Genomic DNA, 27,214 nt, shown 5'->3' with positions numbered 1-27,214 from the left:
CAATCACCGCAAATGGCACATGCGTGCTTCCTGCGCTCCACTCCGTATATCTCAAAGATATAGCCTACCAGATAGTTTGGTTAAAAACTGTGCTTAAACAGTCAATATTGAGAGTTGAGAAATAAATGTAATACCTTTCAGAAAGCTTAGACCTTCCTCTCTCCAACAGTCACAACAGCTTCTAAACTTTTATTTTCTCGCAATTGAATTTTGAAATGTTACAATCAGTATGCATTTTGCTCTCCAACTAACCTACTTGGGAGCAGCAAGGGAGAAACAAGCACAGGGCAGATCTGACAATTTCATTCAGGGATCAGAAAAATAGTGCACTTTAGATTTGACCAAATCATGGTTTTTGCCGCCCCCAAATAGAACGTTTTGAGAGAAGTGAAGTGACCAGCTAGAAATGGCAGCTCGCACCGATGCAACCAATTAAAATGTAACTCGCAAAGCCAAGTCAAAACCCAGATAACAAATGTTGTTTCTGGGAACGTTTTGGGGAGGTTCTTTTTCTAAGAACCAAAGGAGAACCTTTAGGCAACGTTATGGAAACGTTCGCTGGAAAGATCTCAAAATGCGACTAAATGGTTGCAGTCTAGAGCCCTGCAGCTGCCATGATACACAGCTGCCATGAGTATACAAAACATTAAGGACACCTGCTCTTTTCATGACATAGACTAACCATTTGAATCCAGGTGAAAGCTATGATTCTTTATTAATTAATGTCACTTGTTAAATCCACTTCAATGAGTGTAGATGATTCCTGTGTGTATCAAGAATGGTCCACCACCCAAAGGACATTCAGCCAACTTGACAAAACAGTTGGAAGCATTGGAGTCAACATGGGCCAGCATCCCTGTTGAATGCTTTCGACACCTTGTAGAGTCCATGCCCTGACGAATTGAGGCTGTTCTGAGAGCAACAGGGGTGGTGTTCCTAATGTTTGGTATACTCAGTGTATATTGCACATAGGAGATTATGTGGAATGTAGAAAAAAAATGAAATAAAATTGAATACGTTACACTTTTGATAATGTGGAGCGGAGCCTTAAGACTGCAATCAATATTAAATAAATGAATTGGACATATTTCTTATACATATTTCTTACAAAAATGTTTCAGTTCAAATAAGATCAAATAGCCTGCACAAAACAGGTGTGCTGTGCAACATTGTCATTCTAGTGAAGTTACATCTACCAGACATCTAAGCACAATATATAAATCAGAGGACCTAGTTGCTGTTTTTCCATTGTTTTTCAGATAACATTTAGGAATATGTGTTCCTTATTGAGACTGAATCATAACCTATACTCAATGATGTTGATTAGTTGTTACATTTTTTCCCCAAAATCTAAAAAATACTTTTTGTAATCTCAGGTGTTGAAAAATGTCAAACTCTTATCCAATACTACCTGGAATGCACATTGACAATTAATACTGTGATAGAACTGTAATGGTAAGCCATTAATGCTCTGCTTCTGCTTGATTGAGTTGTCCACTCTTGGTATCACTCACAAGCCAGTTTGCCATCGAAGGAGGAGAGCGTGATGGCGAAGGCCTGCAGGGGACACATAGGGAAGCTATAGTCCATGGAGAATACGTCCTCTGCCACCCGGCCAAACTGCATCACAATGTAGTCCTCTGGAAGGGAGGGTAATTGTCCCATAGTCAGCAGGGTGGTGGGGAGTTGGATAGCAGTACATTATAAAAGGTTTAGTTGGCATTGGGGGCGGGTGAATGAAGTGAATGATGAGCTATCATAGCTATGATATCATAGCTACACTTTGCAACTTCTAACTTAATTCAAATTAAGGCATATTTAAGCCACTACATGCAGAAATATAAAAAGGGTATTCTAAGACAGTTTATAGCCAATCAGGTGGCCTAAAGCACCTCTATTTCTCAGCAAACAATGGCCCCATCTTACCGTTGTCAGGGTGAACGATTTGGAAGTTTTTGACGGAGGCCTGTGTGACGCGGCCGTGGAAATTGAGCACGTAGGACTGTGTCTGTTCGTTCCAGCTGGGGGACTTGTTCATGAGGCACACTAGGTTGTCAGTGTTACCATTCTCATAGCGGGAGAGCAGAGACTCTATATCCTGAGAGATAACAGTAGATGAAGGAGAGTGTGGTAAACAGACTGTCCGTACCATATCTTTATTTAAAATAGGTACTCATTCTATTCTCTTATTCTACTCTGCATCATATTTATTGGTTTAGTGGCCTGATGAATTTAACCTTAGGTCTCAATCTCAGGAGTCTTAGGTCTCCATAAACATACACTTTTTGGGCGAATGCACACTCTCTCATCATTCTCCATCATGCCAGGAATAACCACCGTCATTTTCCTGGGGCCTTTGAAACCTAGAACATTCTTCTCCTGAAAGACAAAAATACAGAGGAGAAGGTCATAGTTATTGGTCGGATTTATTTTTATCAGGAGGCAAAGGCCTACAGTAAATTAAGGAAGTCATTGTAAAGATGTAAAATTAGGTTTGACTCACATAACAGATTGCGGCAAGCTCTTGCCGAACTGACTCACACTCTTTGACGAAAGGTTTCTTATCAGGGTTATCCCCGCCGTCAAACACTGTGAATTTGGTGCCTAGCACATTTGATCTGAAAGAGATTGATCATACGATTTACATAGTACTGTGAAGTTAAACAGAAGAACGGGACAGATGGACACAATAAATAAACAGACAGACAGAATGGAAAAAAATATTAAACTAAATTAAAAGTTGGTCACAATTTTTATTTTATTTTTAAGTATGGTTGAACATAGATCGGTTGGAGGTTAGTTACCTTAGTTTGCCTATATAACTGTCTGTGTCTCTGGAAAGTTCTGTTGGATCAATGGAAATTAGATAATTGGAGGTTTTGCACTTCTTCCTCTTCCTGCCTGCCATTAAAAACACCTGAGAGAGGTAGAGAGAAAGAGGGGTATTTAGGGAGGATGGAGGGAGGAATCAAGAATGGACAATGAGAAAATAGCAGTTACATGAGTGCAGTTATTCTGATGATCAAACTGCCATAAAGGCTGGCCAATCATATACAGCACAAGGAAAGACTTGCAACAAGAGCATTCACATTGGCCAGCCATATATTCCATTGAACATTTTCTTTAGTACCCTTACCCTCTTCCCATCCTCCTTCTCCATATGGAGATAGTAAGTGGGGTACATTCCTTTCTCCACGCCCCGCCTGTCCCGAGTGATTCTGCACTGGATTGTTGTATCTCTAGGGGCTGGATGCAGGGCAAACTTTTCAAGATCTTCAACTGAGACAGGAGTTGTCACCTGAGAGACAGAGACAGGAAGGAAATGGGAAGGGTAGGGAGCGGGAGGGAGGGAGAGAGAAGAAAGAGGAAGAGATAGGAGGAAAGATGTTGATCAATGATTTTTTTCAGACATAAATTGTCTGAATGAAAGAGACATTTATAAGGTAATGTCTACCATATCTAGGTTAAAGGGATGGTAAATGGACAAACACTGGTCTTTTAAATGGACAAACACTGGTCTTTTAGAGTGACGTTTTATCACACTCTTACTCTTCCAATGTTGTCGTCACTGTCTGAGGTGTCCTGCTGCCTGTAGTTGGAGTTAAGCAGTGCGAGATTGGCTTTCTCAGCTTTTTTTAGCTTTTTTGGAGTTTTCTCTTTTTTCTCTCTTTCAAGAATTTCATCTTCCTCCCTCTCATTGTCACTTATTTGGCACCTTGCTGTAGCAGTGGAAACAACATATTCAAAGTTATTTCATGTAAACAAAGAGGAAACTCTTTGCAGTATACCGGTAGGTTAGTTTAGTTTATACCGGTAATTGTACACTGAACAAAAATATAAACACAACATTTGCCTCATGCAGCGCGACATATCTCCTTTGCATAGAGTTGATCAAGCTGTTGATTGTGGCCTGTGGAATGTTGTCCCACTCCTCGTCAATGGCTGTGCGAAAATGCTGGATATTGGCGGGAACTGGAACACGCTGTCGTACACTTCAATCCAGAGCATCCCAAACATGCTCAGTGGGTTACATGTCTGGTGAGTATGCAGGCCATGGAAGAACTGGGAAATACTCAGCTTACAGGAATCGTGTACAGATTCTTGAGACATGGGGCCTTGCATTATCATGCTGAAACATGAGGTGACGGCGGCGGATGAATGGCAGGACAATGGGTCTCAGAATCTCATCACGATATCTCTGTGCATTCAAACTGCCATCGATAAAATGCAATTGTGTTTGTTGTATGTAGCTTATTGCTGCTCATACCATAACCCCACCGCCACCATGGGGCACTCTGTTCACAACGTTGACATCAGCAAACTGCTCGCCCACACAATGCCTTGCACACTGACTGCCATCTGCTCAGTACAGTTGAAAACACAATTTATCCGTGAAGAGCACACTTCTCCAGCATGGCAGTGGCCATTGAAGGTGAGCGTTTGCCCACTGAAGTCGGTTATGACCCCGAACTGCAGTCAGGTCAAGACCCTGGTGAGGACGACGAGCACGCAGATGAGCTTCCCTGAGACAGATGCTGACAGTTTGTGCAGAAATTCTTCGGTTGTGCAAACCCACAGTTTCATCAGCTGTCCGGGTGGCTAGTCTCAGCCGATCCGGCAGGTGAAGAAGCTGGATGTGGAGGTTCTGGTCTGGCGTGGTTACATGCAGTCTGCGGTTGTGAGGCCGGTTGGACGTACTGCCAAATTCTCTAAAATGACATTGGAGGCAGCTTATGGTAGAGAAATTAACATTCAATTCTCTGGCAACAGCTGTGGTGGACATTCCTGCAGTCAGCATGCCAATTGTACTTTCTTTCAAAACTTAAGACATCTTTGGCATTGTGTTGTGTGAAAAAACTACACATTTTAGAGTGGCCTTTTATTGTCCACAACACAAGGTGCACCTGTGTAATGATCATGCTGTTTAATCAGCTTCTTGATATGTCACACCTGTCAGGTGGATGAATTATCTTGGCAAAGGAGAAATGCTCACTAACAGGGATGTAAACCAAATTTGAGAGAAATAAGCTTTTTGTGCATATAGAACATTTCTGGGATCTTTTATTTCAGCTCATGAAACACAGGACCAAACCTTTACATGTTGCGTTTATATTTTTGTTCAGTATACCTTGAAAAAATATGACTCACATGTGTTGAGGTGTTGTTTTTTCTTGGGTGTTCCTGGGATGGGGCTTTTTGACCAATCCTTTCTCTCGCCATCACTGTCCCATTCTGGCGTTTCAAACTCTACTACTGAATCTATCTGAATGGCTGGAGACTTAGTGATAGTGTTTGCTGGAAATTGAGAGAAATATAAAAATATGGTAATGCTGAAAGGTAGTAATGAAATGTGTTATAAAATATTTAGTGTTGCTCTGCATATTGTGTAAAGTATGTAGCTACAGCATCCAATAACTTTGCAGTCACATCACACTTTGTTCTGAATATGTTATGTTTTTCTGGAAATCACATCTACTAGTTAGTCACAAGAAACAGATTAAAGCAGCCAGATCTCTTATGCATTTACAGACCATGAAGAGAATGAGTTGTACAGTACATGACTTCGGGTACTTTTTAAGGTTCGTCCAAGTGCATTGCTGCTAGTTCTAGAGTACATCAGTTTGATAGGACGACAACAAACGTGCTTGATCAATGGGTTATAGACATACACCTTGCCCTCCTGAAGAGGATCAGAATACCTGGGTCTATCTGGCTCGGTTCCGTACCCGATGCCCACTGAACAGGGCAGTCAGGCTATCGTAAGCCATTTACTGTTTGCCCTTTCATAGCACAACAGTGGCATTGGAGCCAAAGTTACGTCTCAAGGGGCAAGGCCTGCAGATGCCTTTAGCTGTAACTCACATTCTTCTATAAAACACCAACCAATGACAAAGCCTTCAAAACCAAGCCTTCTGAGCAAGCATTTGTAACCATGTCTGCGCACATCTCAGATACGGTGGCAGAGGTTATCATCACACATTCAGCATGGTGTATGACATTTGTATCTCTTACCCTCTTGTTCATCAGTCTTATTTTTTTTCTCTTTACTTGGGGTGTGTCCTTTCAATTTGTCCTTCTTAGTTTTTTTCTCTCGCTTCTCCTTCTCTTTCTCCTCTCCCTTCTCCTCATTCTGTTCTAACTCTAAAACATTAGACAGAATAGTATTTTTTTACTACATTTTGAGGAGGACCGTCTTCCTATTCCTCGTTGAGGAAGCCTCCTCTGACAAACAATCACAGATACGCATACACACACAGCAAACATACAGCAAAAATACACAACACACACAACACACACACACGATATCCTGTGTGTGTCATGTGTGTGCCGTGTATTTTTGCTGTGTGTTTGCTGCTGTGTTTGCTGTGTGTGTGTGTGTGTGTGTGTGTGTGTGTGTGTGTGTGTGTGTGTGTGTGTGTGTGTCATATCTCATAGGATAAAATTATCTCACGTTTTGCTTGCGCCTTCTCCTTTTTCACACCTTTCTCTTTCTTCTCCTTTTCTTTTTTTTTCACTTCCGCTGGGCCTTCATTTTCTGTACTAAGTTTAGGCTTTGGCTGGCTGTCAATTTCCACGTCCATAGTTTTGGTGATGATGGGTTTCTCGGGGGGCATCTCATCTGTAGCATCAGTGGCTTTTAGGCTGAGCTCTCCCAGAGTAATTTCCTCCAGTGGATTATCATGGGCCTCTTCAGCTGAAGAGTATAACATGGCCATTACAAGTCAGACATACAGTACTAGATGGTTATTGGTAAATTATGTACAACTAATAGTTCTCGCCTCATCTTGACAGAGGTTATAACCATTCAACAATATTTTATTCTTGATAAGAATGGTGTCAATATGGGGGCATGTATTTGGAAGGCTGATAATGCAGCCAACACAGTTGTATGACTGTTCTGTGTTTCAGTATACTGTATTGTGAGAGTACTATACATTGAGTGTTCATATCACCAACCATTTAAGGAGTTGTTGCTCTGGGATTGAGTAATCAACAGGTCTGTGTCATCTGCTCCAGTCTTCTGCTTGCTTTTCTTGGGGCGAGCGTCCCTATTGGCTGTGACCATTTGGGTATCGGCCCTCCTTCTCTGCTGCTTCTTCATCAAAAGGGAACGCTGAGGGAGATTCTGGGCTTAATCTTAATTCCAAGATTGCATCAATGTTCTGCCTCTCCATCGGGTTCAAAAACACAACAACCACTTGTATCACTTTCAAAAGAAGTTGACCTATTTCTTTGATTAGCCTATATGAAAGGGTAACTAAGAGTTAATTCTTATTGTAAGATTGTCATGTTTCATCTACACCGCTAAATGTAACATGTTACATTGTTTCAATATTCACAATTTAAACTACACATGACTTTCTTTCGAATAGGTTAAATTGAGGTTTATATAGACTAGTATCTAGAGAGACTGGTTGCTTTTATTTGGCATATACACAGGATCTGTACACCACACATTTGGTGACATTTGCCTTTATTACACAATATTGTCATGAATGTCAGTTTAGAGGAAGTCATCTGAATTATAGTATCATTTTGATTTCCTTACCTGATTGTCCAGCTTCAGTTGACGCAATTCTGGGTCCTCCATGGCTAAAGTAATTGTACTGTAAATAAGACTCCAATAAGACCGCTAATGACCGTCTGCTGAGGAGAAGATACCACACTATCTCAATAGATTTACCTGGACAAATGTGCAGCCTGCAGACAAATAATACAACTAATACGCACAGACAGATTCTCAACGTTAAAACATGAAACGTGTTTCATTCTATCTCTATCTCTCGCCGTCTGGCATAAGCATATGCACCTGCATGCAACAGAAGGTAAAGTGGATTAAGAGGGATAATGTTCTTAAACTCCATGGCATAGCACATACAGTATGGACTGGTGAGTGGTGACAGAGCTGACCAGTGACAAATAACATTGAGTCATTGAAAGAGTCAAGTTTAATGTGTAAGAAGAAACATAAATGCATTAAAAAAAACTTTTATAATGTGCCATGCATTTGATATATAATTTATTTCACATACATCTATAAGAAAAGTAGGCATATTAATTGATTGTAGCCTATTATTAATTTGCTACAATGAAGCAAAGACATCCCTGTAGGCTATTGGTCTTCTATTTCTATGAGACTTCAAACAAATTACATTTTATAATTGAGAAACGAATTGTCAAACAAATTGCTACAGCACAGATGGAGCGAAAAGTATTTATTTCAAGCTTTTGTGCTTGAATGTATTATAAGGGGGCTTGAGTTTATTATACTGTGCGCGGAATGCATTGGGAAATCTTTACTGTTGGTGCGTCACCGGAAAAAACAAAAAACGGTGTTGCTAGGACACGTAAAAGTAAACAAAAAAGTGTCATCTAGCATTTTTTTGTTGATGCAAATTAGTTTCAAATCGATTAATTTATCTACAATTTAGCTAATTGCAGTTATATTTAACCAGAGAAATGATATTGGCTGGGAAAATAAAGGTAAGAGAGTGTCTGACCAACTAATGTTACCTTTGCTAGCTAGCTAACGTTAGCTGTCAACTGAAAGAGCTTGGACATTTAGCTTTCTAGGTAACGTTACAGTAGTAGCAAGCTAACTAACGTTAACTGTTAATGTAGCTGTATGCCCCGAATTCATTGCTATTCAATTGGGGGCATTTTTCTTTCATTGCTATATTGTAGATACATTTTAATTAATTGAGTACTTTATTTTATAGGAACCTGACCCCCTGAACCCCAAAGTCTTGCTATGGTAGGGGGGCACATACCGCCGTATTCCAAGATTTTTCTGCAAACTAACGTTATAGGTTTACAGTTGGATTGAAATCCTCTATTTATGTGTGTTCACAGGGCAGACGTAAGCTACAGTGACATGGAGGAAATTGAAAACACCAAGGCCATACCAGAGCTAAAGAGGTCTCTATCCTTGTTTGTGGCCACACACACATACAAAATCCCTGACATTGTGGTTAACTGGTTACTTTTTACTCAGAACTCTATGCTGTGTGCTGGGAGTAAACATTCCTGAGCCGAGGAGGGGAGTCCTGCTGGAGCTCTATGTCCACACAGTGCTGTTCTGTAGAGAGAGCAACTTCAACAGAGAGCAGACATCTGTCCTCCTCTCCATTGTCAAGAGCATGCATCAGGCTAACACGGGTAATGGGCTACTGCTCATAGTTTGGTCTTGTGCTGTTTTAGTAAGAGGAAGACAATTTTATGTCAGCAGCATTGACTCTGCAATGTTAATAACTTTGCATTTCTTTGTTCAGAAACTCCACTCAACAATATGGGCCATTGCTATGCATACTGCAGTGAACTTCTGCTCTGTCACTCTGTCAGGGTGAGTTTGTGTATCCGTATCCGAAGAGGCAATACTGTTTATTCCCACATGTTCTATTTACTTCACAATCTCACCAATGTATGAATTGTAATTCAGTCTTGTGTTTTGGACATTTTCATGGACAAACTCTTAAGTTTCACCATTATTCTATTGTTTTCTACCTGCCACAGAGACCTCCCTTCAGTATCAGCCTGTTCAGCTCTGAGGAAGTGACCCAGATCTTGAAGTATCTCCTTAACACCTATTTTAGACATTACAATCTGTACAAGTACATATTCACCCCGCAGGTAATCTCCACACATTAGATATATGGGAGCCATATATTTTTCTAAATAAAACGCACACATTGTTTTTTGGGGGCTAAACTGTGACTTGAAGTTAGTGTTTTGCTCCTTGTCTTTTAGGTTAGATTGGATCTGTCTTTTTCCTACTCTGGCATGCCAGACGAAGACCCTGTCACTGAGACTGACGCAGTATCATCAGGTCGGTGTTATTGCGCAAGCTCTGAAATATCCACCGCACCCATGTGATCAGCGGAACAGTATGAATTCATGTTTTATCTGCGTGCACCAGATGGGTACTGCAAGAAGGAAAACGAGCCAGAGACTGCAGAAAGGGAGCAGCCCATTGAAGCAATGAACACAGGGCCAGAGGTGGCTAATAAAGGTATTACAAGGTTGCTCATGCAAGGCACCCGTATATACTAGAGAAATTGTGTTGTAACACGCCTGGTTCTAAATATCGACACTTCAGTTGCAACTTGTGAAATTTCCTGTTTGTAAAAGTGTCTCTCTTCTCTATTAGATCCATCGCCCAAGTCAGAGTTGCGGACGATAATACAACAGGAAATGAGAGAGGAGATGATACATATGTCACGGCAACTAGAGCAACGATTGAAGGAAAGTGCAGATCGGCTAAATAGCGCTCTGACTTCACTGGAGACCAATCTCCAAGGCAAAAAGTAAACATCAAAGCCTGATTTTTATCTATGCATTTCATTCTGTTCTTTGCACTAAAACACATTAGCCAAATTTGAGATATAAGTTATTTGTGGGTGTCTGTCAGTAAAGAGGTTGATTGCGTAACCATGCTTTTGTTAACTCCTTTAACACAAAATCAACACACAAATATGACAAAGTAAATAGGTTACTTTCATTATCAATAAAACATTGGTCTTTCACAGTTGTACACTTATTGAGGAATGCCATTTTAATTCAGGCAAAGGAACACTTACTTGAGTAAATCTCAAACTGGACTGAAAAGGAATGCTATTGGTTACAATAATTGTCGTATTGCACTAAACACCAAACACAGAAAGGAAACTAATCTGACTGGGGTAACAGTTAGTCATTTCCTATACCCTTAACTCAAACTATCAGTGGAAATTGGAAAACTATATTTGGAATGTTTAATGTTTCTTCTGCAATCACTAACTTTCCGCTATGTTATTTTAGATTCAGTAAGAATAGATGATTGCTAAAATACAGGTTTAGGTAGCAAATAGAAGTAAACAATGAAAAAGAACGTTATGTCAACTCAATAGAGAATGTCATAGCAATAAAAAAAATGAACTTTTTCAAGCATTAACTGCACCATCGGTATGGATATATGTTCACCTTTTTTGCCCTATGTGTACAATATAGTGCATTGAAGTGGCTTTGTCACTTTTGCTTCCTAAAACCATTGCCTGCTGATTTGAGTAGTCTCAAAAAGCACTCTCTTGGACCCTAAAATGAACATAAAATTCTCATATCTGGATCCACATCGATCTCAAATTCCACTTAACCATAAATAATAATGAGCCATTATTCGCATTAAGGGTAACATGTCACTGGATCATGAATTCCTCATCCTATGTAACGAGACCTAGCATTCACAAAGAAAAAATATGCACACCAAAATGTCAAACCTGTTAAACTACATAAAGCTAATGCAGTTACTAGAACAAGTATGATCTTTTTAAGTTTCAAAGTCCTCTAAACCAAGAAGCATTATTTTAGCCGTATTCTGGAAGAGGGCAGCTCTGTTTTGCTGCTCCCCTTTCTTAACCCAGTGTCCATAGATCCTGAAGGCGCAGCCGTCGATTAGTTTGCGCACTCCCTTCAAGGAGTAGGGGTCTCTGGCCAGGACCTCCCGCGTCAGTGGCCTGGCTCTGCGGTAGCGGCAGTACATGCGGATACAGGCCAGAACACTCAGGATCAGTACCTACAGGAACAGGCAAAGGGATGTGTATTAAAACACACACACACATTAATACTTCACAACATCCCAGAAGAGCCCCCATCTTCCAGTCAAAGCACGGATCCAATTGGATGCGACGGAAATCTAATTCTGGCTCGGCGGTTCATTTTACGGTCACTGGAGCCAAATAGCACAAAATACATCGAAAGAAACTTACCCTGAATGTCTTCCGGGGACTGAAGTGACGCACCTCGTCCCTTTGGTACTGCCTAAAGAAGGAATGAGCCAAGGCTTGTTCAGCGTTGAGACGGACAATTGGGTCCACCACCAGCAACCTGGTAATCTAACAGTTGTGAAAGAGAGAACACGAGAGAAGTCCTAAAACAATGCCAGTCGGAGAAAGTGTATCAATGTTCATATTCGACATATTCGTTGATGACATATGGTATTAAAATCGACCTTGAAATATACAAATCAGTCCATGATAGGAACTAGAGACAGGATGAGGTCTCACCAGATCTTTGACGGTGTCAGACCTGTCATCCCACTCTGGGGAGCTGAACTGGTAACGGCCCTCCATGATCATTCTGAGCATCAGCAGCTGTTTGCGGTGCCAGAAGGGTGGAGAGCCAGCCAGCAGGGTGAACAGAATCACCCCACACGCCCAGCTAACACACAGAAAACCAGATACAGTTTCAGGAACAGAATCTTCACTGATTCATAAAATAGTTTGGTGCTCTTATATTATAAATAACAAAATGTTCTTAGGACTACCTGATTTTTGAGACTTACAGGTCAACTTCCTTCCCATATCCCTGATGCGTCTCATCCATGGAGCATTTCAGGATTTCAGGTGCCAAATAACCTGGCGTCCCACAAAGCTCTAGCCGTTTGGAGAGAACAAAGAAAGCAATTACACATTTGAGCTATGTGGGCAATTAATGGATTATGCCTTCAACTTTTCATTTTGTTGATGAGAGTGTAAATCCAAAATACAGCGAGTTCATTTCATTCTTCCCTCTCACCTCTCAGATTCTTGCCTGGCTGAAGCTGGACAGAGAAGCCAAAGTCAGAGAGTTTGATGTGTCCCTGGTCATCCAGCAGAATGTTTTCAGGTTTCAGGTCCCGGTGAACTATGTTGAGGGAATGGAGGTACTGGACAGCTTCCAGGAGACATCGCATCATACACCTGAGAGAGAGAGAGAGAGAGATTTGAGAACATCTGGAGTGTATTTCTGGCTTGGGTTATAACGAACCAAAACCTAGACACTCACCTAGTTTCCTTCTCACTGAGAGTGACCTTCTCTGTCAGGTAGTCGAAAAGCTCTCCACTCCTCATGCTGCAAAAGGAACAATAACGATAGAAAACTCTTGAGTAGGCGAAGACTACGAAAAGACAGGATAGTTCAAATGCATCACAAAACACAGCTACACATTTAATAATAAAGTAGGCTATATAAATGCATACTTACAGGTCAAATACCAAAAATATGAAGGTTGTTGACTCATAGGAATCAATGAGAGTGACTTGGAGAAAGAGAAATAAAAGTTTATCATTGGCATATTGCATTTCAAGAGACATGAGTAAGCTATTTTAATGCCCTTCGGTACATTGGTGAAGGCAGTACAAACTCACTGATAGAGGAGTGTCCTTTGACCATGTTGAGAACCTGGATCTCCTTCAGTGTGGAGCTCTTCACCTCTTCCAGCTGCTGTGCGGTCATCTTCTCAGCTGTGATCTCTATAATCTTCACTGCCAACTCCTGCCCTGTGTGCTTGTGCACACATCTGCGCACCACACTACTCACACCTCTGCAAGGACAAAGAAATAGGTATCGTAAAGTGTAAATTCAAATTGGCTGAGTAGTCAGGCCAGTTGAGCCTGATCTGTGGTTGCCCCATGGGGCAATTATTATCATGATTTTTTCCTGAAAACAACCAAATTGCACAACAAATGCTGTATTTTTAAGTAAAAGACAGACAAGTTATGGCATTGCTGTGTGTAAACAGCTACATTTTCTGGGCGAGTGATCATAATCTTCAGGCAACCGAAAAGTACTCCTGACTAACAATATTTAGTCTCCAATGTTTATTGAAAACATAAATACATTTGCACAATGAGCATTTGTTGTCTATCAAATACAGCTTAACAGGTTAGCTAGTTAGTGAATTTGTCACATTAGCGTTGACATGAAATCAGTCAACACCTAAAAACAAGACATGGTATCATGAACAAGATTAAACTACAGTGTTTTCAGAAAGTATTCATACCCCCTGACTTACTCCACATTTTGTTGTGTTACAGCCTGAAAACAAAATGTAATAAATCGACTTTTTTCTCTCTCACCCATCTACACACAATACCCCGTAATGACAAAGTGAAAACATGTTTTTAGAAATTGTTGCTAATTTATTGAAAATTAATTTATTTCATATCATGAAATACAAGTTCCTTAATTAAATTATTCAATTTGTGCATTAAACATTTAGAAATATTTCATTCAAATTTAATAGCCTAATAAAAATTCAAAATTATAAAATTCAAATACAATTTCCAGAGACCTGTAGATAATGATGAGATTCTCATGTATCCACCCTAACAATGGGAGTTGTTGTCCCAAAGGTGTGAAGACAATTTTAATAGGCGACAAGTATAATAAGCCAATAGAAACGTATTGGGCTTATTTTGGACAGATTTTGGCGAGAGTGAAACCTCTCGCTTTGCCTCTTCCACACACAATGAAAGATCACTTCTTCCTCTCTGACAAGAGATTTTAACTCGTTGTTTGCATTTGAGGTTTGGTCTAAAAGAATCAGTCATATAGCCACCAAAACACAGAGACATTATTTTGCTGTAATAGAGGAGTTAACCTTTCTAACGAGACCCTCAACTCCTCAAATTGCGCGCAGAGCAGACACTACTAAAACAGAAAATTAAAACTCAGATTTTTTGGCACGGCATTGCAGTACCACGTACCGGTAGCAGCATTTTAGCCAGACTGTTACAATTTTTTGATCTCAAATTTCATGGTATCCAATTGGTAGTTACAGTCTTGTCTCATCGCTGCAACTCCCGTACGGACTCGGGAGAGGCGAAGGTCGAGAGCCATGCATCCCCCGAAACACAACCCAACCAAGCTGCACTGCTTCTTAACACAGCGCGCCTCCAACCCGGAAGCCAGCCGCAGACACAATGCCCACTTAACCCGGAAGCCAGCCCCACCAATGTCTGATGCAGTGCCTTAGACCATTTCGCCACTCGGGAGGCCCCCAAAGACTGTTATACTAGCTGTCTAGTTTGTGTTTTATAAATGTGCAATAAGCATAATACACAATTATATAAGGAATTGGCAACTCATTCTCATTCTGAGAAATAAGGTAGGCCACTTGATTTCAACATCTTTCTGCTTGAGAGATTGTTTATGAGACCTGTGTACATTTTCTATAATGCCTGCTACAATATGTTAGTCATTATTAGTGAATGTACATTTTGCATGGTTCTGGTTAAATTTGTAACAAAAAGGGCATTTTCATAGACAGACTTAAACGCCAGATCAGTGATTACAAAAAAGCAGGTTAAACAATTTTTATAAAATAATATATTTATTAGTGAGTCTTATGGTTGTGGAAGGATTACATACTACAAAAGTATGTGCTCGTTGAAAATTAATTCCAAAATCATGGGCATTAATATGGAGATGGTCCCCCCTTTGCTGCCATAACAGCCTCCACTCTTCTAGGAAGGCTTTCGACTAGATGTTGGAACATTGCTGTGTGAACTTGGTTCCATTCAGCCACAAGAGCATTAGTGAGGTCGGGCACTAATGTTGGGGGATTAGGTTGACCAATTCATCCCAAAGGTGTTCCCTGGGGTTGCGGGCAGGGCTCTGTGCAGGCCAGTCAAGTTCTTCCACACCGATCTCGACAAACCATTTCTGTATGGATCTCGCTTTGTGCACGGTGGCATTATCATGCTGAAACAGGAAAGGGCCTTCCCCAAACTTGCCACAAAGTTTGAGGCACAGAATCATCTAGAATGTCATTGTATGCTGTAGCATTGAGATTTCCCTTCACTGGAACTAAGGGGCCTAGCCCGAACCATGAAAAACAGCCCCAGACCATTATTCCTCATCCACCAAACTTTACAGTTGGCACTATGCATTCAGACAGGTAGCGTTCTCCTGGCATCCGCCAAACCCAGAATCGTCTGTCTGACTGCCAGATGGTGACTCCAGAAAACACGTTTTCACTGCTCCAGAATCCAATGGCGGCAACACCACTCCAGCCGACACTTGGCATTGTGCATGGTGATCTTAGGCTTGTGTGCAGCTGCTCGGCCATGGAAACCGATTTCATAAAGCTCCTGACAAACAGTTATTGTGCTGACATTGCTTCCAGAGGCAGTTTGGAACTCAGTGAGTGATGCGACCGAGGACAGACTATTTTTTACGCGCTTCAGCACTCGGCGGTTGCGTTCTGTGAGCTTGTGTTGCCTACCACTTCGTGGCTGAGCCGTTGTTGCTCTTAGTAATTTCCACTTCAAAATAACAGCACTTACAGTTGACCAGGGCAGTTCTAGCAGTGCAGAAATTTGAAACACCTTTTATTTTTTTTAAATAAATTTTATCCCCTTTTCTCCCCAATTTTTGTGGTATCCAATCGCTAGTAATTACTATCTTGTCTCATCGCTACAACTCCCGTACGGGCTCGGGAGAGAAGGTCGAAAGCCACGCGTCCTCCGAAGCACAACCCAACCAAGCCGCACTGCTTCTTAACACAGCGCGCCTCCAACCCGGAAGCCAGCCGCACCAATGTGTCGGAGGAAACACCGTGCACCTGGCCCCCTTGGTTAGCGCGCACTGCGCCCGGCCCGCCACAGGAGTCGCTGGAGCGCGATGAGACAAGGATATCCCTACCGGCCAAACCCTCCCTAACCCGGACGACGCTAGCCCAATTGCGCGTCGCCCCACGGACCTCCCGGTCGCGGCCGGCTGCGACAGAGCCTGGGCGCGAACCCAGAGACTCTGGTGGCGCAGCTAGCACTGCGATGCAGTGCCCTAGACCACTGCGCCACCCGGGAGGCCTGAAATTTGAAACACCTTTTGTTGGAAAGGTGGGATCCTATGACGGTGCCACATTGAAAGTCACTGTGCTCGTCAGTATGGGCCATTATACTGCCAATGTTTGTCTATGGAGATTGTATGGCAGAGTGCTCAATTTTACACACCTGTCAGCTACAGGTGTGGCTGAAATAATTTTAAGGGGTGTCCACATACTTGTGTGTGTGTGTGGGCTGTCAGAGAATCAGTTAACTCGAGCTAACTTTTTGTAATTTGAGTGCATAAACGTTTTTTTGTTTTTTAAAATCGCATTGAGCGAGCTTGTGGAAAAAGGAAGAGGAGCTTGAAGCAGGTGCTCAGCCAGGGAAGGCTTCACTGGAGGCGGGCTGAAACATCCCAATGATTCCATGCTATGCATATCCAAGTGGGGGTAGACGGTAAATGGATCCGCCTAGGAAGACTCCAACAATGCCACACAGTCTAGGTAGGCTGACAACACAGTCTGCATTGTCAGGCTGATGTGGAATTACCCAGAGAGGAGACTCCATCAATCCATCCTAGTATTTCTTGCAAGGCGGGGGAGGCATAGGATACTCGACATCAAGTTTCGTGGCAGGGCGTCCGATTGCCTCGGAGAAGGGGAGGTCAGCCATAGACTTCTGCCCTACTTCAACTTTTTTTTCTTCCTCAGGGGCGTAATCCAACTCCTGGTCAAAGAGGGAGCTGCCTAATGCGGCAAGAGAAATGCAGTCATCCTCCTTTACGAATTTGTCAGAAAGGTCCACCCCCTGGGAAAGATGGGCGACTTCCGAATTTGCTGGGAGCTCAAGCAGAGGGGAAGCCTGGACAGCTTCACCTTCCTCTGGGACTTGAGCAAGAACGAGGTCTGGGCAATGCTATCCACGTACTTTGCTCTAGCACAATACGTACAGCTAATGGGGTTAACGAGAGCCGCCAAAGCGTGGTCCATACCGAGGCAGGTAGCACAGAACTGGGAATCATACTGGGACATATAATAGCTGTAATTGCCAGGAAAAGCTTTGCTAGGCTTGTGTTTCTTTCACTCCACATTGGTCTGTGCACTTGGACGGACAAAAGCGGATGGAACACGATGCTAACTCGACGGGTAAGTCGGGCAAGACACGGGGTATCGATAGCTGGAAGCCAGAAACAGAAAGCTTTATTTGCTAGGGGAGTGGGGAATAAAGACAGTCTTTATTCTTACAGGTTAATGAAAGTAACATTGACAGGGGTACTTGCTAATTAGCTGGCTATCATCACCTGAGTGATGAGATATATATAAAAGATACCTTATTTACATAAGTATTCAAACCCTTTGTTATGAGCCTCAAAATTGAGCTCAGGTGCATCCTGTTTCCATTGATCATCCTTGACATGTTTCTACAACTTGAATCCACCAGTGGTACATTCAATTGATTGGACTTTATTTGGAAATGCACACCCTTGTATATATGTGACTAGTTTTAGGAAAATAGGCGTATGTCGCACATTTTCTGGCAGAAATGCCTTCTGGAACATGTGAACTTTAACGTGCCTTAATAACAAACGTATATGCCATCTGTAAATACGAATATAATTGTTAAAATTAAGACCCTAGTTGGTTTAGTCATGGAAAAAGACAGGAACCTTCCCGCTAGCCATGAATGGTTGAGATAATGGGTGGGCTGGACATGCCGAGAGATGAGTTTGGATTGGTCTGGCATGTAGCACACTTCTGTCCATAACATGAGATGGTCAGTATGTGTAGGTAATCCTTTCTAATGCTGCTTTAAAAAAAAATATATATCACATAGTAGAACTGCAAAATTGTTGCTCTCCACTTTCTGGAGGACCGAGTTTTGAAAATCAGTGAAATGCCCGGTGGAATCAGTATGATAGCTAAGGATATAGAGAAAATAATTCTGGTGTTTGATTGCAAATATGCAGAGGGAGTCAAAAAGAGAACACACAGAACGCTGTTGTATAAAACACCTGTCTCCAGATTACATCTTCAAACTAAGGGCAACAATGGAATCCGTGACAGAGGGAGAATCATCCATCCATATATACGGGTAAGATAGTCTAGCTAACTACATTTTCAGATGTTACAGGTTTCTAATTTTGTCATTAAGTAGTTTTCATTTCAAGTAAAAGCGTACTGTTAGCTAGTTAGCTAACGTTAGCTGGCTGGCTCACTAGCTAACATTATGTGTATGATCTGTGTAGTAATATTTTATTCATATCTCAGAGCCATTTGGATTGCTAGTTATAGCCTAAATGTTAGCTACCTAGCTAACATTGATCCTGGTTGGTTAGTTACCTGCAGATTCATGCAGGGTAGTAACCTTATGAGTTGGGACTATGGTTCATTGTTTAACTAACTAGCTACATGTCTAAAGAAAAGACTCCACTCCGCAAGTAACCATTTCAATAGAATGTTCATGATGTCACTGCGACAACTGTCGATAGACATAGCTGGTAAATTCGCTCTGGCTATCTACTCCAATTTCAGATTCAATGCGCAGAATAATGGACACATTTACAAACAATCAATACCTGTCAGTAAACGTTGGCAAAAAAGCGTAATTAAATTTTTGCCAGCAGCACAGTTACAGTCACCAACGCTCTGGATAACATAAAAGCAGCCTAACCAGCTCTGCTAGGGCGAGTAAAATGGTCAGAGTGAGCTGTTCTCTCATTTGTGTCTGTAAGGAGTTAGCAAGCTAGCCAACGTTAGACAGTTAGCTTGGGTGCTTGACTGCTGTTGTCAGATCAGAATGCTCGGATCAACCCTACTCCTCGACCAGAGTGTCCAGTGTGCGCTCTGAATTTACAGACAATCTGACAACGCTCTGAGTTTACGAACGCCCAGAGCGCAGATTGAATTTAGGGAACACACTCATAGTATAAACCAGAATTTAGTCTTTAAAATCTTTGGTTGTTTAGTACATGGCCTCATATGTGAATCCTTAAAGAGATGGGTGGGGCTAAGGCTTAAGGGGGTGTGAACAATGCTGAATGGGTGTAGACATTGAAGAGCTCTCCAGTAGGTGTACCAAACATTCAAGGGCCATTTTCTCAAAAGTGCAGTTACAAGTTTATCAACTTTCAACACAGAATTATTTTCCCATTGTTTCTCAACTGTAGTGTATGATATACAATTTTCTAGCTCAGAGTCTCTACTTTCATCTAATGTAAAAAACACAATTTCAAATTTTGCTACATAAGACCGAATCGAGCCGGTCCATCACATTCGTGCATTTTTGGTTGGTTAACACGGGACCCACGAGTGCACTTTGCACTCGAGTGCACTTTGATAGCCACGAGTGCACTTTGATAGCCTAATCAATAACTTTAAGATAATGGTGATTTCTTGGCTCTTTGAAGTACACTGAAATCTTTAATATATAAAACACTCATTTCGCACAGCGTCACATCCATAACGGTCAATTTTCTAAAGTATATGAAAATGCTCATATTATCATCATTGTTTTTGTGTGTAGCCAAGCCTTCCATTCAAAATGTCTGTTAATAATTTACCCTTAAGACTTTGAGATTCAGACTTGCCGGTGTGTCTGTTCTCCCAAAAATGCCTGTCCATTTCCGTCACATCCATAATGTAAGTTGTTGTTCCGTTACTTCAAAGTAGTATTGCTTAGAACATTGTAATTTTGTGTTTGCACAAAAATACACATTAACATTTTAATTTATGCTTGATAAGTCAATTCTGTGAGACATTTTGTGTTCAAATGTCACAAGACTTTATTGACGTAAAAAAAATAAAAAATAAAAAAATCCGCTGAGGCGGATATGTTTAATCCTTTTTTGCTGCAGTTTTGAGGCTCCCGATTGCAGGATCATTGACACATTTTTTATCTGGTGCTATCCCCAGGGTCTGGAAGGCGGCTCATATAAAGGTGGTGACCCTTGTGATCTTAATAACTCACCCTATTTAAAAGCATTCTTGCCAAGCTGAAATATTAGAATACTTGATTCAATCTCAGCTAAGATCTTTATTATCTATGAAATGTATTATAAATGTACATCAGTCAGGTTTGAGACCAGGTCACAGCACAATCTCTGCTGTATCCCTGGTCATACATTGTGGTTAATTGTATGGATAAGCGGCAACATTGTGCTGCACTCTTCTTTGACCTGTCTAAGGCCATCGATACTGTTGATCACTCACTGCAAATTTAGAGGCTTTCATCAATTGGCCTCGACCAGGCTGCGTGTAACTTGGCTGTGTGTAACAAATAGAACTCAGTGTGTATCCACTGATCGTGTTAAATCCAGTTTTCTGGACATAACAAAAGGTGTCACACAGGGGTCGATTCTAGGTCCAGTACTATTCACTAATTACATGAACAATATTGGTTTGTCTATAATAACGTATTCTTTTTTTTTTTTTAATAACCTGCGCTTGTATGCTGACGATACTGTTGTGTATGCCATTGCCCCCACGGTTGACCAGGCTCTTTCTGAACTGCAGTCTGTCTTCGTGCTTTACAGAAAACCTTTAATTGAACTGAAATTAGTATTGAATGCAGGTAAAACCAGGTTGTTTTCCAGAACACATAAAAATGTTTCTGTTGATTTAAATCGGGTTCAAGTCCAGGCCACTCAAGGACATTCAGAGACTTGTCCCAAAGACACTCCTGCGTTGTCTTGGCTGTGTGCTTAGGGTTGTTGTCCTGTTGGAAGGTGAACCTTCACCCCAGTCGGAGGTCCTGAGTGCCCTGGAGTAGGTTTTCATCAAGGATCTCTCTGTACTTTGTTCCGTTCATCTTTCCTTCGATCCTGACTAGTCTCCCAGTCCCTGCCACTGACAAACATCCCCACAGCATGATGCTGCGACCGCCATGCTTCACCATAGGGTTGGTGCCAGGTTTCCTCCAGACGTGACACTTGGCATTCAGGCCAAAGAGTTCAATCTTGGTTTCATCAGACCAGATAATCTTGTTCCTCATGGTCAGAGTCCTTTAGGTGCCTTTTGACAAACTCCAAGCAGGCTGTCTTGTGCCTTTTACTGAGGATTGCTCAGTTTGGCCGGTCGGCCAGCTCTAGGAAGGGTCTTGGTGGTTCCAAACTTCTTCCATTTAAGAATGATGGAGGCCACTCTGTTCTTGGGGACTTTCAATGCTGCAAAAATGTTTTGGTAGCCTTCCCCAGATCTCTGCCGACACAATCCTGTCTCGGAGCTCTATGGACAATTCCTTCGACCTCATGGTTTGGTTTTTGCTCTGACATTGCTCTGACATGCACTGTCAACTGTTGAACTTTATATAGACAGGTGTGTGCCTTTCCAAATCATGTCCAATTAATTGAGTTTACCACAGATGGACTCCAATCAACTGATCATAACTTTTTCATGAAGTGGTATAGTAAGCCCCAAATGCTGGCTTACAATGTTCAAGGGGGGGGCTGTGATGGTTATGTGATTTTGGGTAATGGTTATTTGTCAGGCAAATTTCCACGGTCAGTTTTTAAAATTTATTTAACCTTTAACTAGGCAAGTCAAATAACTGTTCAAATAACAAAATTAAGGCGTGCTGATTTTATCCTCTACTCTCTCTGCTGCGCTTACTTTGCAGCAGTAGTAGCACATTGTGTTCTGTTGCCTAGCAACCGCAGGGAACAACCATCATGCCGTGGTCATGCTGTTGCAGTGCATCTACACATGCTTGAGTTCGCAAGCCTAGCATGGATCTCAAATTCGGTTTCCATCACTTTGTCTCGATTTCACATTCACTTTAGATGTCCACACTCATCAAGAATTTGGTAGTTGATTTCAGCAGAGATGGTGGCTTTTGGCATCATTTTTTCATCTTTACAAACCGGATAAAATGTATAGCCAGAGCATCGCCATACCCTAGCTCAACACCAACACTTTAAAACAGGCTACTAAAATCATTCCAATCCCAATTAAAAGGCCAAATGTAGTTTAGCTGACTTTAGGACCATGCGGACGCCTGGGAGCGGAAGGGAAGGCTCTTTGTATGGCTGGCTGGCTTTATGGGGGCGCATCGACGCAACTGCAGGGATCAGTGCACATTTTTCTCAAAACAGTGCAGAGATGGCTGTAGTAGACGGCTTTGGCTAGGTAACTGCTGTTTGACTTGACATTAAACTAAACTAGAGTGTTAATCCCAGTGCTGAGCTAGTGCATAGCAGCTAATTCTTGTATGACGCGTTTGTAGAATGAGGTGAATTAAGCTACAGAAAAGTGATAATGGCTGGAGTCAATTCTGCTTGTTTTTGCAGTGCAGTAAATAAGCTTCAATTTATACAAATTCCTTGCAGGGTGTCACTTTGCCATACCCTAGGCTTATCTGAAATGACGTCACTGAGCCAGAGCACTATGCATACTACGGATTAAGGTAGAAACACAATTGTTAATAATAATAATAATTAATTAATTTACACTACTGCTATTGGGTTTATTGGATATATTTACTTAATATTTTCTAAAATGTATGTATTACAATTGTTATGATGGTTATTTTATTCAGTCTTCATCCATAACCATTGGTTACACAACACCTGCTCTTTCCATGACAGACTGACCAGGTGAATCCAAGTGAAAGCTATGATCCCTTATTATTGTTAAATCCACTTCAATCAGTGTAGATGAAGGGGAGGAGACAGGTTGAAGAAGGATTTTTAAGCATTGAGACAATTAAAACACAATTAAAACACACATGTATATGTGTGCCATTCAGAGGGTGTATGGGCAAGACATTTATATATAAATGCCTTTGAACGGTGTATGGTAGTAGGTGCCAGGCGCATCAGATTGCGTGCTTCAAGAACCGCAACGCTTTTATTGTGTTCTCCACACCATCTCAAACATTTTAAGCCATCCCTGAGCTGTGTCTACCTATTAGTGCTGCTAAATTGTAATTACTTCGCTACTATGGCCTATTTATTGCCTTACCTCCTCACGCCATTTGCACACACTGTATATAGACTTTTTTTTAAATTTTCTATTGTGTTATTGACTGTATGTTTGTTTATTCCGTGTGTAACTCTGTGTTGTTGTTTGTGTTGCACTGCTTTGCTTTATCTTGGCCAGGTCGCAGTTGTAGATGAGAACTTGTTCTCAACTGGCCTACCTGGTTAAATAAAGGTTAAATAAAATTTAAAAAACTTATGGAGATATGGCCATGTGACTCCTGGCCCCATGGAGCTGGTTGACCGCCAGGGGGTCAAATAAAAAAAATCTGCGATGGCACTATAGCCAAGAACACTTCTTAAGTTGTGTCCCCCTAAAATGTGACGCTTAGCCGCTGGAGTATAATGTGCTTAGGATCTATTCTTGTGTGAAGTGTGACTTAGTAACTCACCTGCCAATCACCTCTTTTGGGTCATATTTCTGGTAGAACTCCTTGGCTCCCACCCAGTCAGGTAGTTCATCTCCAATCACTATATCTCGAGTCATGGTGACAGCTTAATCTATAACATGATAAGAACATTACTGTGTTATTGCTACTTGGACAGGATGCTCTGAGAGCTTTGACAAGATAATCAAATTGATCAAGGGTGACAGGCTACATTTAGCTTGAATTTATCTAATGCACAACAAATTGGTATATTATATACAGCTTGAGACATTTGTGTGCAAACTCGTGTAAATGTTCCTTACAAACCAGAATGTTGAATAAAATTACATTTAACGTGCTCTACCGGTTGTCTGTGCTGTTTGGCCTTCTGCTACTTAAAACTTTTTAGAGAGCAGTTAAGTATATGGTTCCTTTGGCACCCAGGTAAAGTTCGTTTTATAATGGATATTCAGTTCTCTCATCAATAGCTATTGAACCAAGCATGCCATGACAATGAGCATTTTATATTCTGAATCAGGTGAGGATGGAGAACAATCCACACGTTTGAAGATTTAAATCTGAATATCCAATATAAAACACATTTTACCTAGCTGCCTAACACATACCTACTGCCGCTATAAAAAGTTGGGTAAACCATACTTTCCTGTGGATATTTTGTCTCAAATTTCAAGCAGCAGAAGGACAAACTGCACAGACAACCGGTAGAGTAAGTTTGGCTTGTAAAGAACATTTACATGATTTTGCACACAAAACGTATCAGGCTATATAACGTACCAGTCAAAAGTTTGAACACACCTAATCATTCCTGGGTTTTTCTTTAATGTTAATATTTTCTACATTGTAGAATAATAGTGAAGACATAGAAACTATGACATAACATGTGGAATCATCTAGCAACCAAAAAGTGTTATAAACAAATCAAAATATATTTTATATTTCAGATTCTTCAAAGTAGCCACCCTTTGCCTTGATGACAGCTTTGCACAATATTGGCATTCTCTCAACCAGCTTAAAGAGGTAGTCACCTGGAATGCATTTCAATTAACAAGTGTGCCTTGTTAAAAAGTTAATTTGTGGAATTTCTTTCCTTCTTAATGCATTTGAGGCAATCCGTTGTCTTGTGACAAGGTAGGGGTGGTATACAGAAGATAGCCCTATTTGGTAAAAGACCAAGTCCATATTATGGCAAGAACAGCTCAAATAAGCAAAGAGAAATGACAGTCCATCATTACTTTAAGACATGATGGTCAGTCAATGCGGAACATTTCAAGAACTTTGTTTCTTCAAGTGCAGTCACAAAAACCATCAAATGCTATGATGAAACTGGCTCTCATGAGGACCGCCACAGGAAAGGAAGACCCAGAGTTACGTCTGCTGCAGAGGATACGTTTATTAGAGTTAACAGCCTCAGATTGCAGCCCAAATAAATGCTTCACAGAGTTTAACTGACACATCTCAATATCAACTGTTCAGAGGAGACTGCGTGAATCAGGCCTTCATGGTCAAATTGCTGGGAAAAAACACTACTAAAGGACATGAATAAGAGGAAGAGACTTGCTTGGGCCAAGAAACACAAGCAATGGACATTAGACCGGTGGAAATCTGTCCTTTGGTATGATCAGTACAAATTTGCGATTTTTGGTTCTAACCACCGTGTCTTTGTGAGACGCAGAGTAGGTGAAGGCATGATCTCCGCATGTGTGGTTCCCATGGAGGAGGTGTGATGGTATGGGGGTGCTTTGACAGTCAGTGATTTATTTAGATTTCAAGGCATACTTAACCAGCATGCCTACCACAGCATTCTGAAGCGATACGCCATCCCATCTGGTTTGTGCTTAGTGGGAGTATCATTTGTTTTTCAACAAGACAATAACCCAACACACCTCCAGGCTGTGTAAGGGCTATTTGACCAAGAAGGAGAGTGATGACCTGGCCTCCACAATCACCCGACCTCAACCAAATTGATATGGTTTGGGATGAGTTGGACCGCACAGTTAAGGAAAAGCAGCCAACAAGTGCTCAGCATATGTGGGATACTCCAAGACTGTTGCAAAGCATTCCAGGTGAAGCTGGTTGAGAGAATGCCAAGAGTGTCCAAAGCTGTCATCAAGGAAAAGGGTGGCTACTTCGAAGAATCTAAAATAGATTTTTATTTGTTTAACACTTTTTGGGTTACTACATGATTCCATGTGCTATTTCATAGTTTTGATGTTTTCACTACTATTATACAATTTAGAAAATAGTCAAACTAAAGAAAAACCATTGAATGAGTAGGTGTGTCCAAACTTTTGACTGGTACTGTATACATACACACAAATTAAATAGTCTATTAGAGCCTGATTAATCAGACTAAGTTGCCACTAGCTGAGTTTCTCAACTTCACGATATGTACAGAAACGATGGAATTCAGCACCCATAACCGGTTAAACTCAACTATTTATGATGGAGTTGAGCAGCAACTACTTTGAACGGACTGGATCTCCGATGTGACAAAATTAAGTAAAAAAAGAAAAACTACAGGTTTTAATACCCAAAAAATAGCCCACACTTACACATGACATTGTTCTATGTAATTGCGGTCTATTCTTTGGGTGCTGAAATCAATCGTTTTTTTATTGAAAATGTATTTTATGTGATGCCAGAGATCCAGTCCGTCCACACTACTAACGTTGTTAGTGGAGTTGTGTTTAGTCGGCTCCAACAACCAAAGAAAAGCTTGCATTTACAAAGGACAAACATAGGTCAAGGAAAGCATTAAAGAATGGACATTTTTACAAGTATCGACTGACAGCGACTCGATGTAGTCGGACTCCAGCCAGCCCACACAACTCTATCGTATGTAGAGTTTGGTAAACTCAGCTAGGTTGCCACTTGCCTGTTACAGTAGCTATCTCAAGCCGGACGATGTAGTTAGCCGGCGAGTGCTGAAACATAGCAAAACATGTATGGCAATACACCACCAGCAATTGACATAGCTACCTACTGTAGCTAGCTACACATAAGAAGACAACATATTTTAATTTTGACCGATTTGATCACAGCAAGGTTAACTAGCTGCTAACGTTAGCTTAACTAGAAAATGTATAACTAGCTGCACACGTTTAAATTGGTTCACGCGCTAACGTTACTTACCAAATGCGATCAAACTACAAGATTGATAGAAGATAAATAGTGTCGTAGCATCCGACTGACAATACTACCAAACTAAAGGGCAACTATGTCATTGCAAATATTTCCAGGGTTTCTAACGTTAAGCTACCATCTTGATTGTTTACATTCTTACCTCC

General features: G+C 41.2%; 3 protein-coding genes and 1 non-coding gene across 6 annotated transcripts; 1 reads left to right on the top strand and 3 right to left on the bottom strand.

The window, feature by feature from the left end:
- Nucleotides 1–1,506: 1,506 nt before the first annotated feature.
- On the bottom strand, nucleotides 1,507–7,591 carry si:dkey-220f10.4 (tubby protein). Its single transcript, XM_038990383.1, has 10 exons — nucleotides 7,550–7,591; nucleotides 6,958–7,114; nucleotides 6,452–6,694; nucleotides 3,550–3,719; nucleotides 3,137–3,298; nucleotides 2,805–2,917; nucleotides 2,504–2,618; nucleotides 2,281–2,379; nucleotides 1,927–2,098; nucleotides 1,507–1,640 (listed from the first exon to the last, which is right to left on the bottom strand). The coding sequence occupies exons 1-10, from the start codon at nucleotides 7,589–7,591 to the stop codon at nucleotides 1,507–1,509; spliced, it is 1,407 nt and encodes a 468-aa protein (XP_038846311.1).
- LOC120046884 lies at nucleotides 5,705–5,833 on the bottom strand. Its single transcript, XR_005476867.1, has one exon. It is a non-coding gene; the product is annotated as a small nucleolar RNA SNORA17 (small nucleolar RNA).
- Nucleotides 7,592–8,294: 703 nt separating the features above from the next.
- ccdc189 (coiled-coil domain containing 189) lies at nucleotides 8,295–10,428 on the top strand. 2 transcript variants are annotated; one of them, XM_038991310.1, is made up of 9 exons: nucleotides 8,296–8,484; nucleotides 8,721–8,755; nucleotides 8,854–8,919; nucleotides 8,996–9,159; nucleotides 9,273–9,343; nucleotides 9,514–9,630; nucleotides 9,748–9,826; nucleotides 9,917–10,009; nucleotides 10,148–10,428. In XM_038991310.1, exons 1-9 carry the CDS (start codon nucleotides 8,461–8,463, stop codon nucleotides 10,306–10,308), a joined length of 810 nt encoding a protein of 269 aa, XP_038847238.1. In that variant the 5' UTR covers nucleotides 8,296–8,460; the 3' UTR covers nucleotides 10,309–10,428. The 2 variants fall into 2 exon arrangements, with proteins under 2 accessions (XP_038847239.1, XP_038847238.1); XM_038991311.1 differs by lacking the exon at nucleotides 8,721–8,755 and having other exon boundaries at nucleotides 8,295–8,484.
- A 43-nt stretch (nucleotides 10,429–10,471) lies between these two features.
- Nucleotides 10,472–27,204, bottom strand: phkg2 (phosphorylase kinase, gamma 2 (testis)). 2 transcript variants are annotated; one of them, XM_038991308.1, is made up of 11 exons: nucleotides 27,060–27,204; nucleotides 26,803–26,851; nucleotides 23,931–24,039; nucleotides 13,161–13,336; nucleotides 12,997–13,051; nucleotides 12,799–12,864; nucleotides 12,550–12,713; nucleotides 12,317–12,407; nucleotides 12,039–12,192; nucleotides 11,742–11,867; nucleotides 10,472–11,548 (listed from the first exon to the last, which is right to left on the bottom strand). In XM_038991308.1, the coding sequence occupies exons 3-11, from the start codon at nucleotides 24,023–24,025 to the stop codon at nucleotides 11,303–11,305; spliced, it is 1,173 nt and encodes a 390-aa protein (XP_038847236.1). In that variant the 5' UTR covers nucleotides 24,026–24,039; nucleotides 26,803–26,851; nucleotides 27,060–27,204; the 3' UTR covers nucleotides 10,472–11,302. The 2 variants fall into 2 exon arrangements, with proteins under 2 accessions (XP_038847236.1, XP_038847237.1); XM_038991309.1 differs by lacking the exon at nucleotides 26,803–26,851.
- Between the last annotated feature and the right edge of the window lie 10 nt (nucleotides 27,205–27,214).

Source organism: Salvelinus namaycush, chromosome 4, assembly GCF_016432855.1.
Source record: "Salvelinus namaycush isolate Seneca chromosome 4, SaNama_1.0, whole genome shotgun sequence".
NCBI classification, from domain to species: domain Eukaryota; kingdom Metazoa; phylum Chordata; class Actinopteri; order Salmoniformes; family Salmonidae; genus Salvelinus; species Salvelinus namaycush.
Note: the sequence above shows the minus strand (reverse complement) of the source record. Positions and strands in the feature narration are given on the sequence as shown.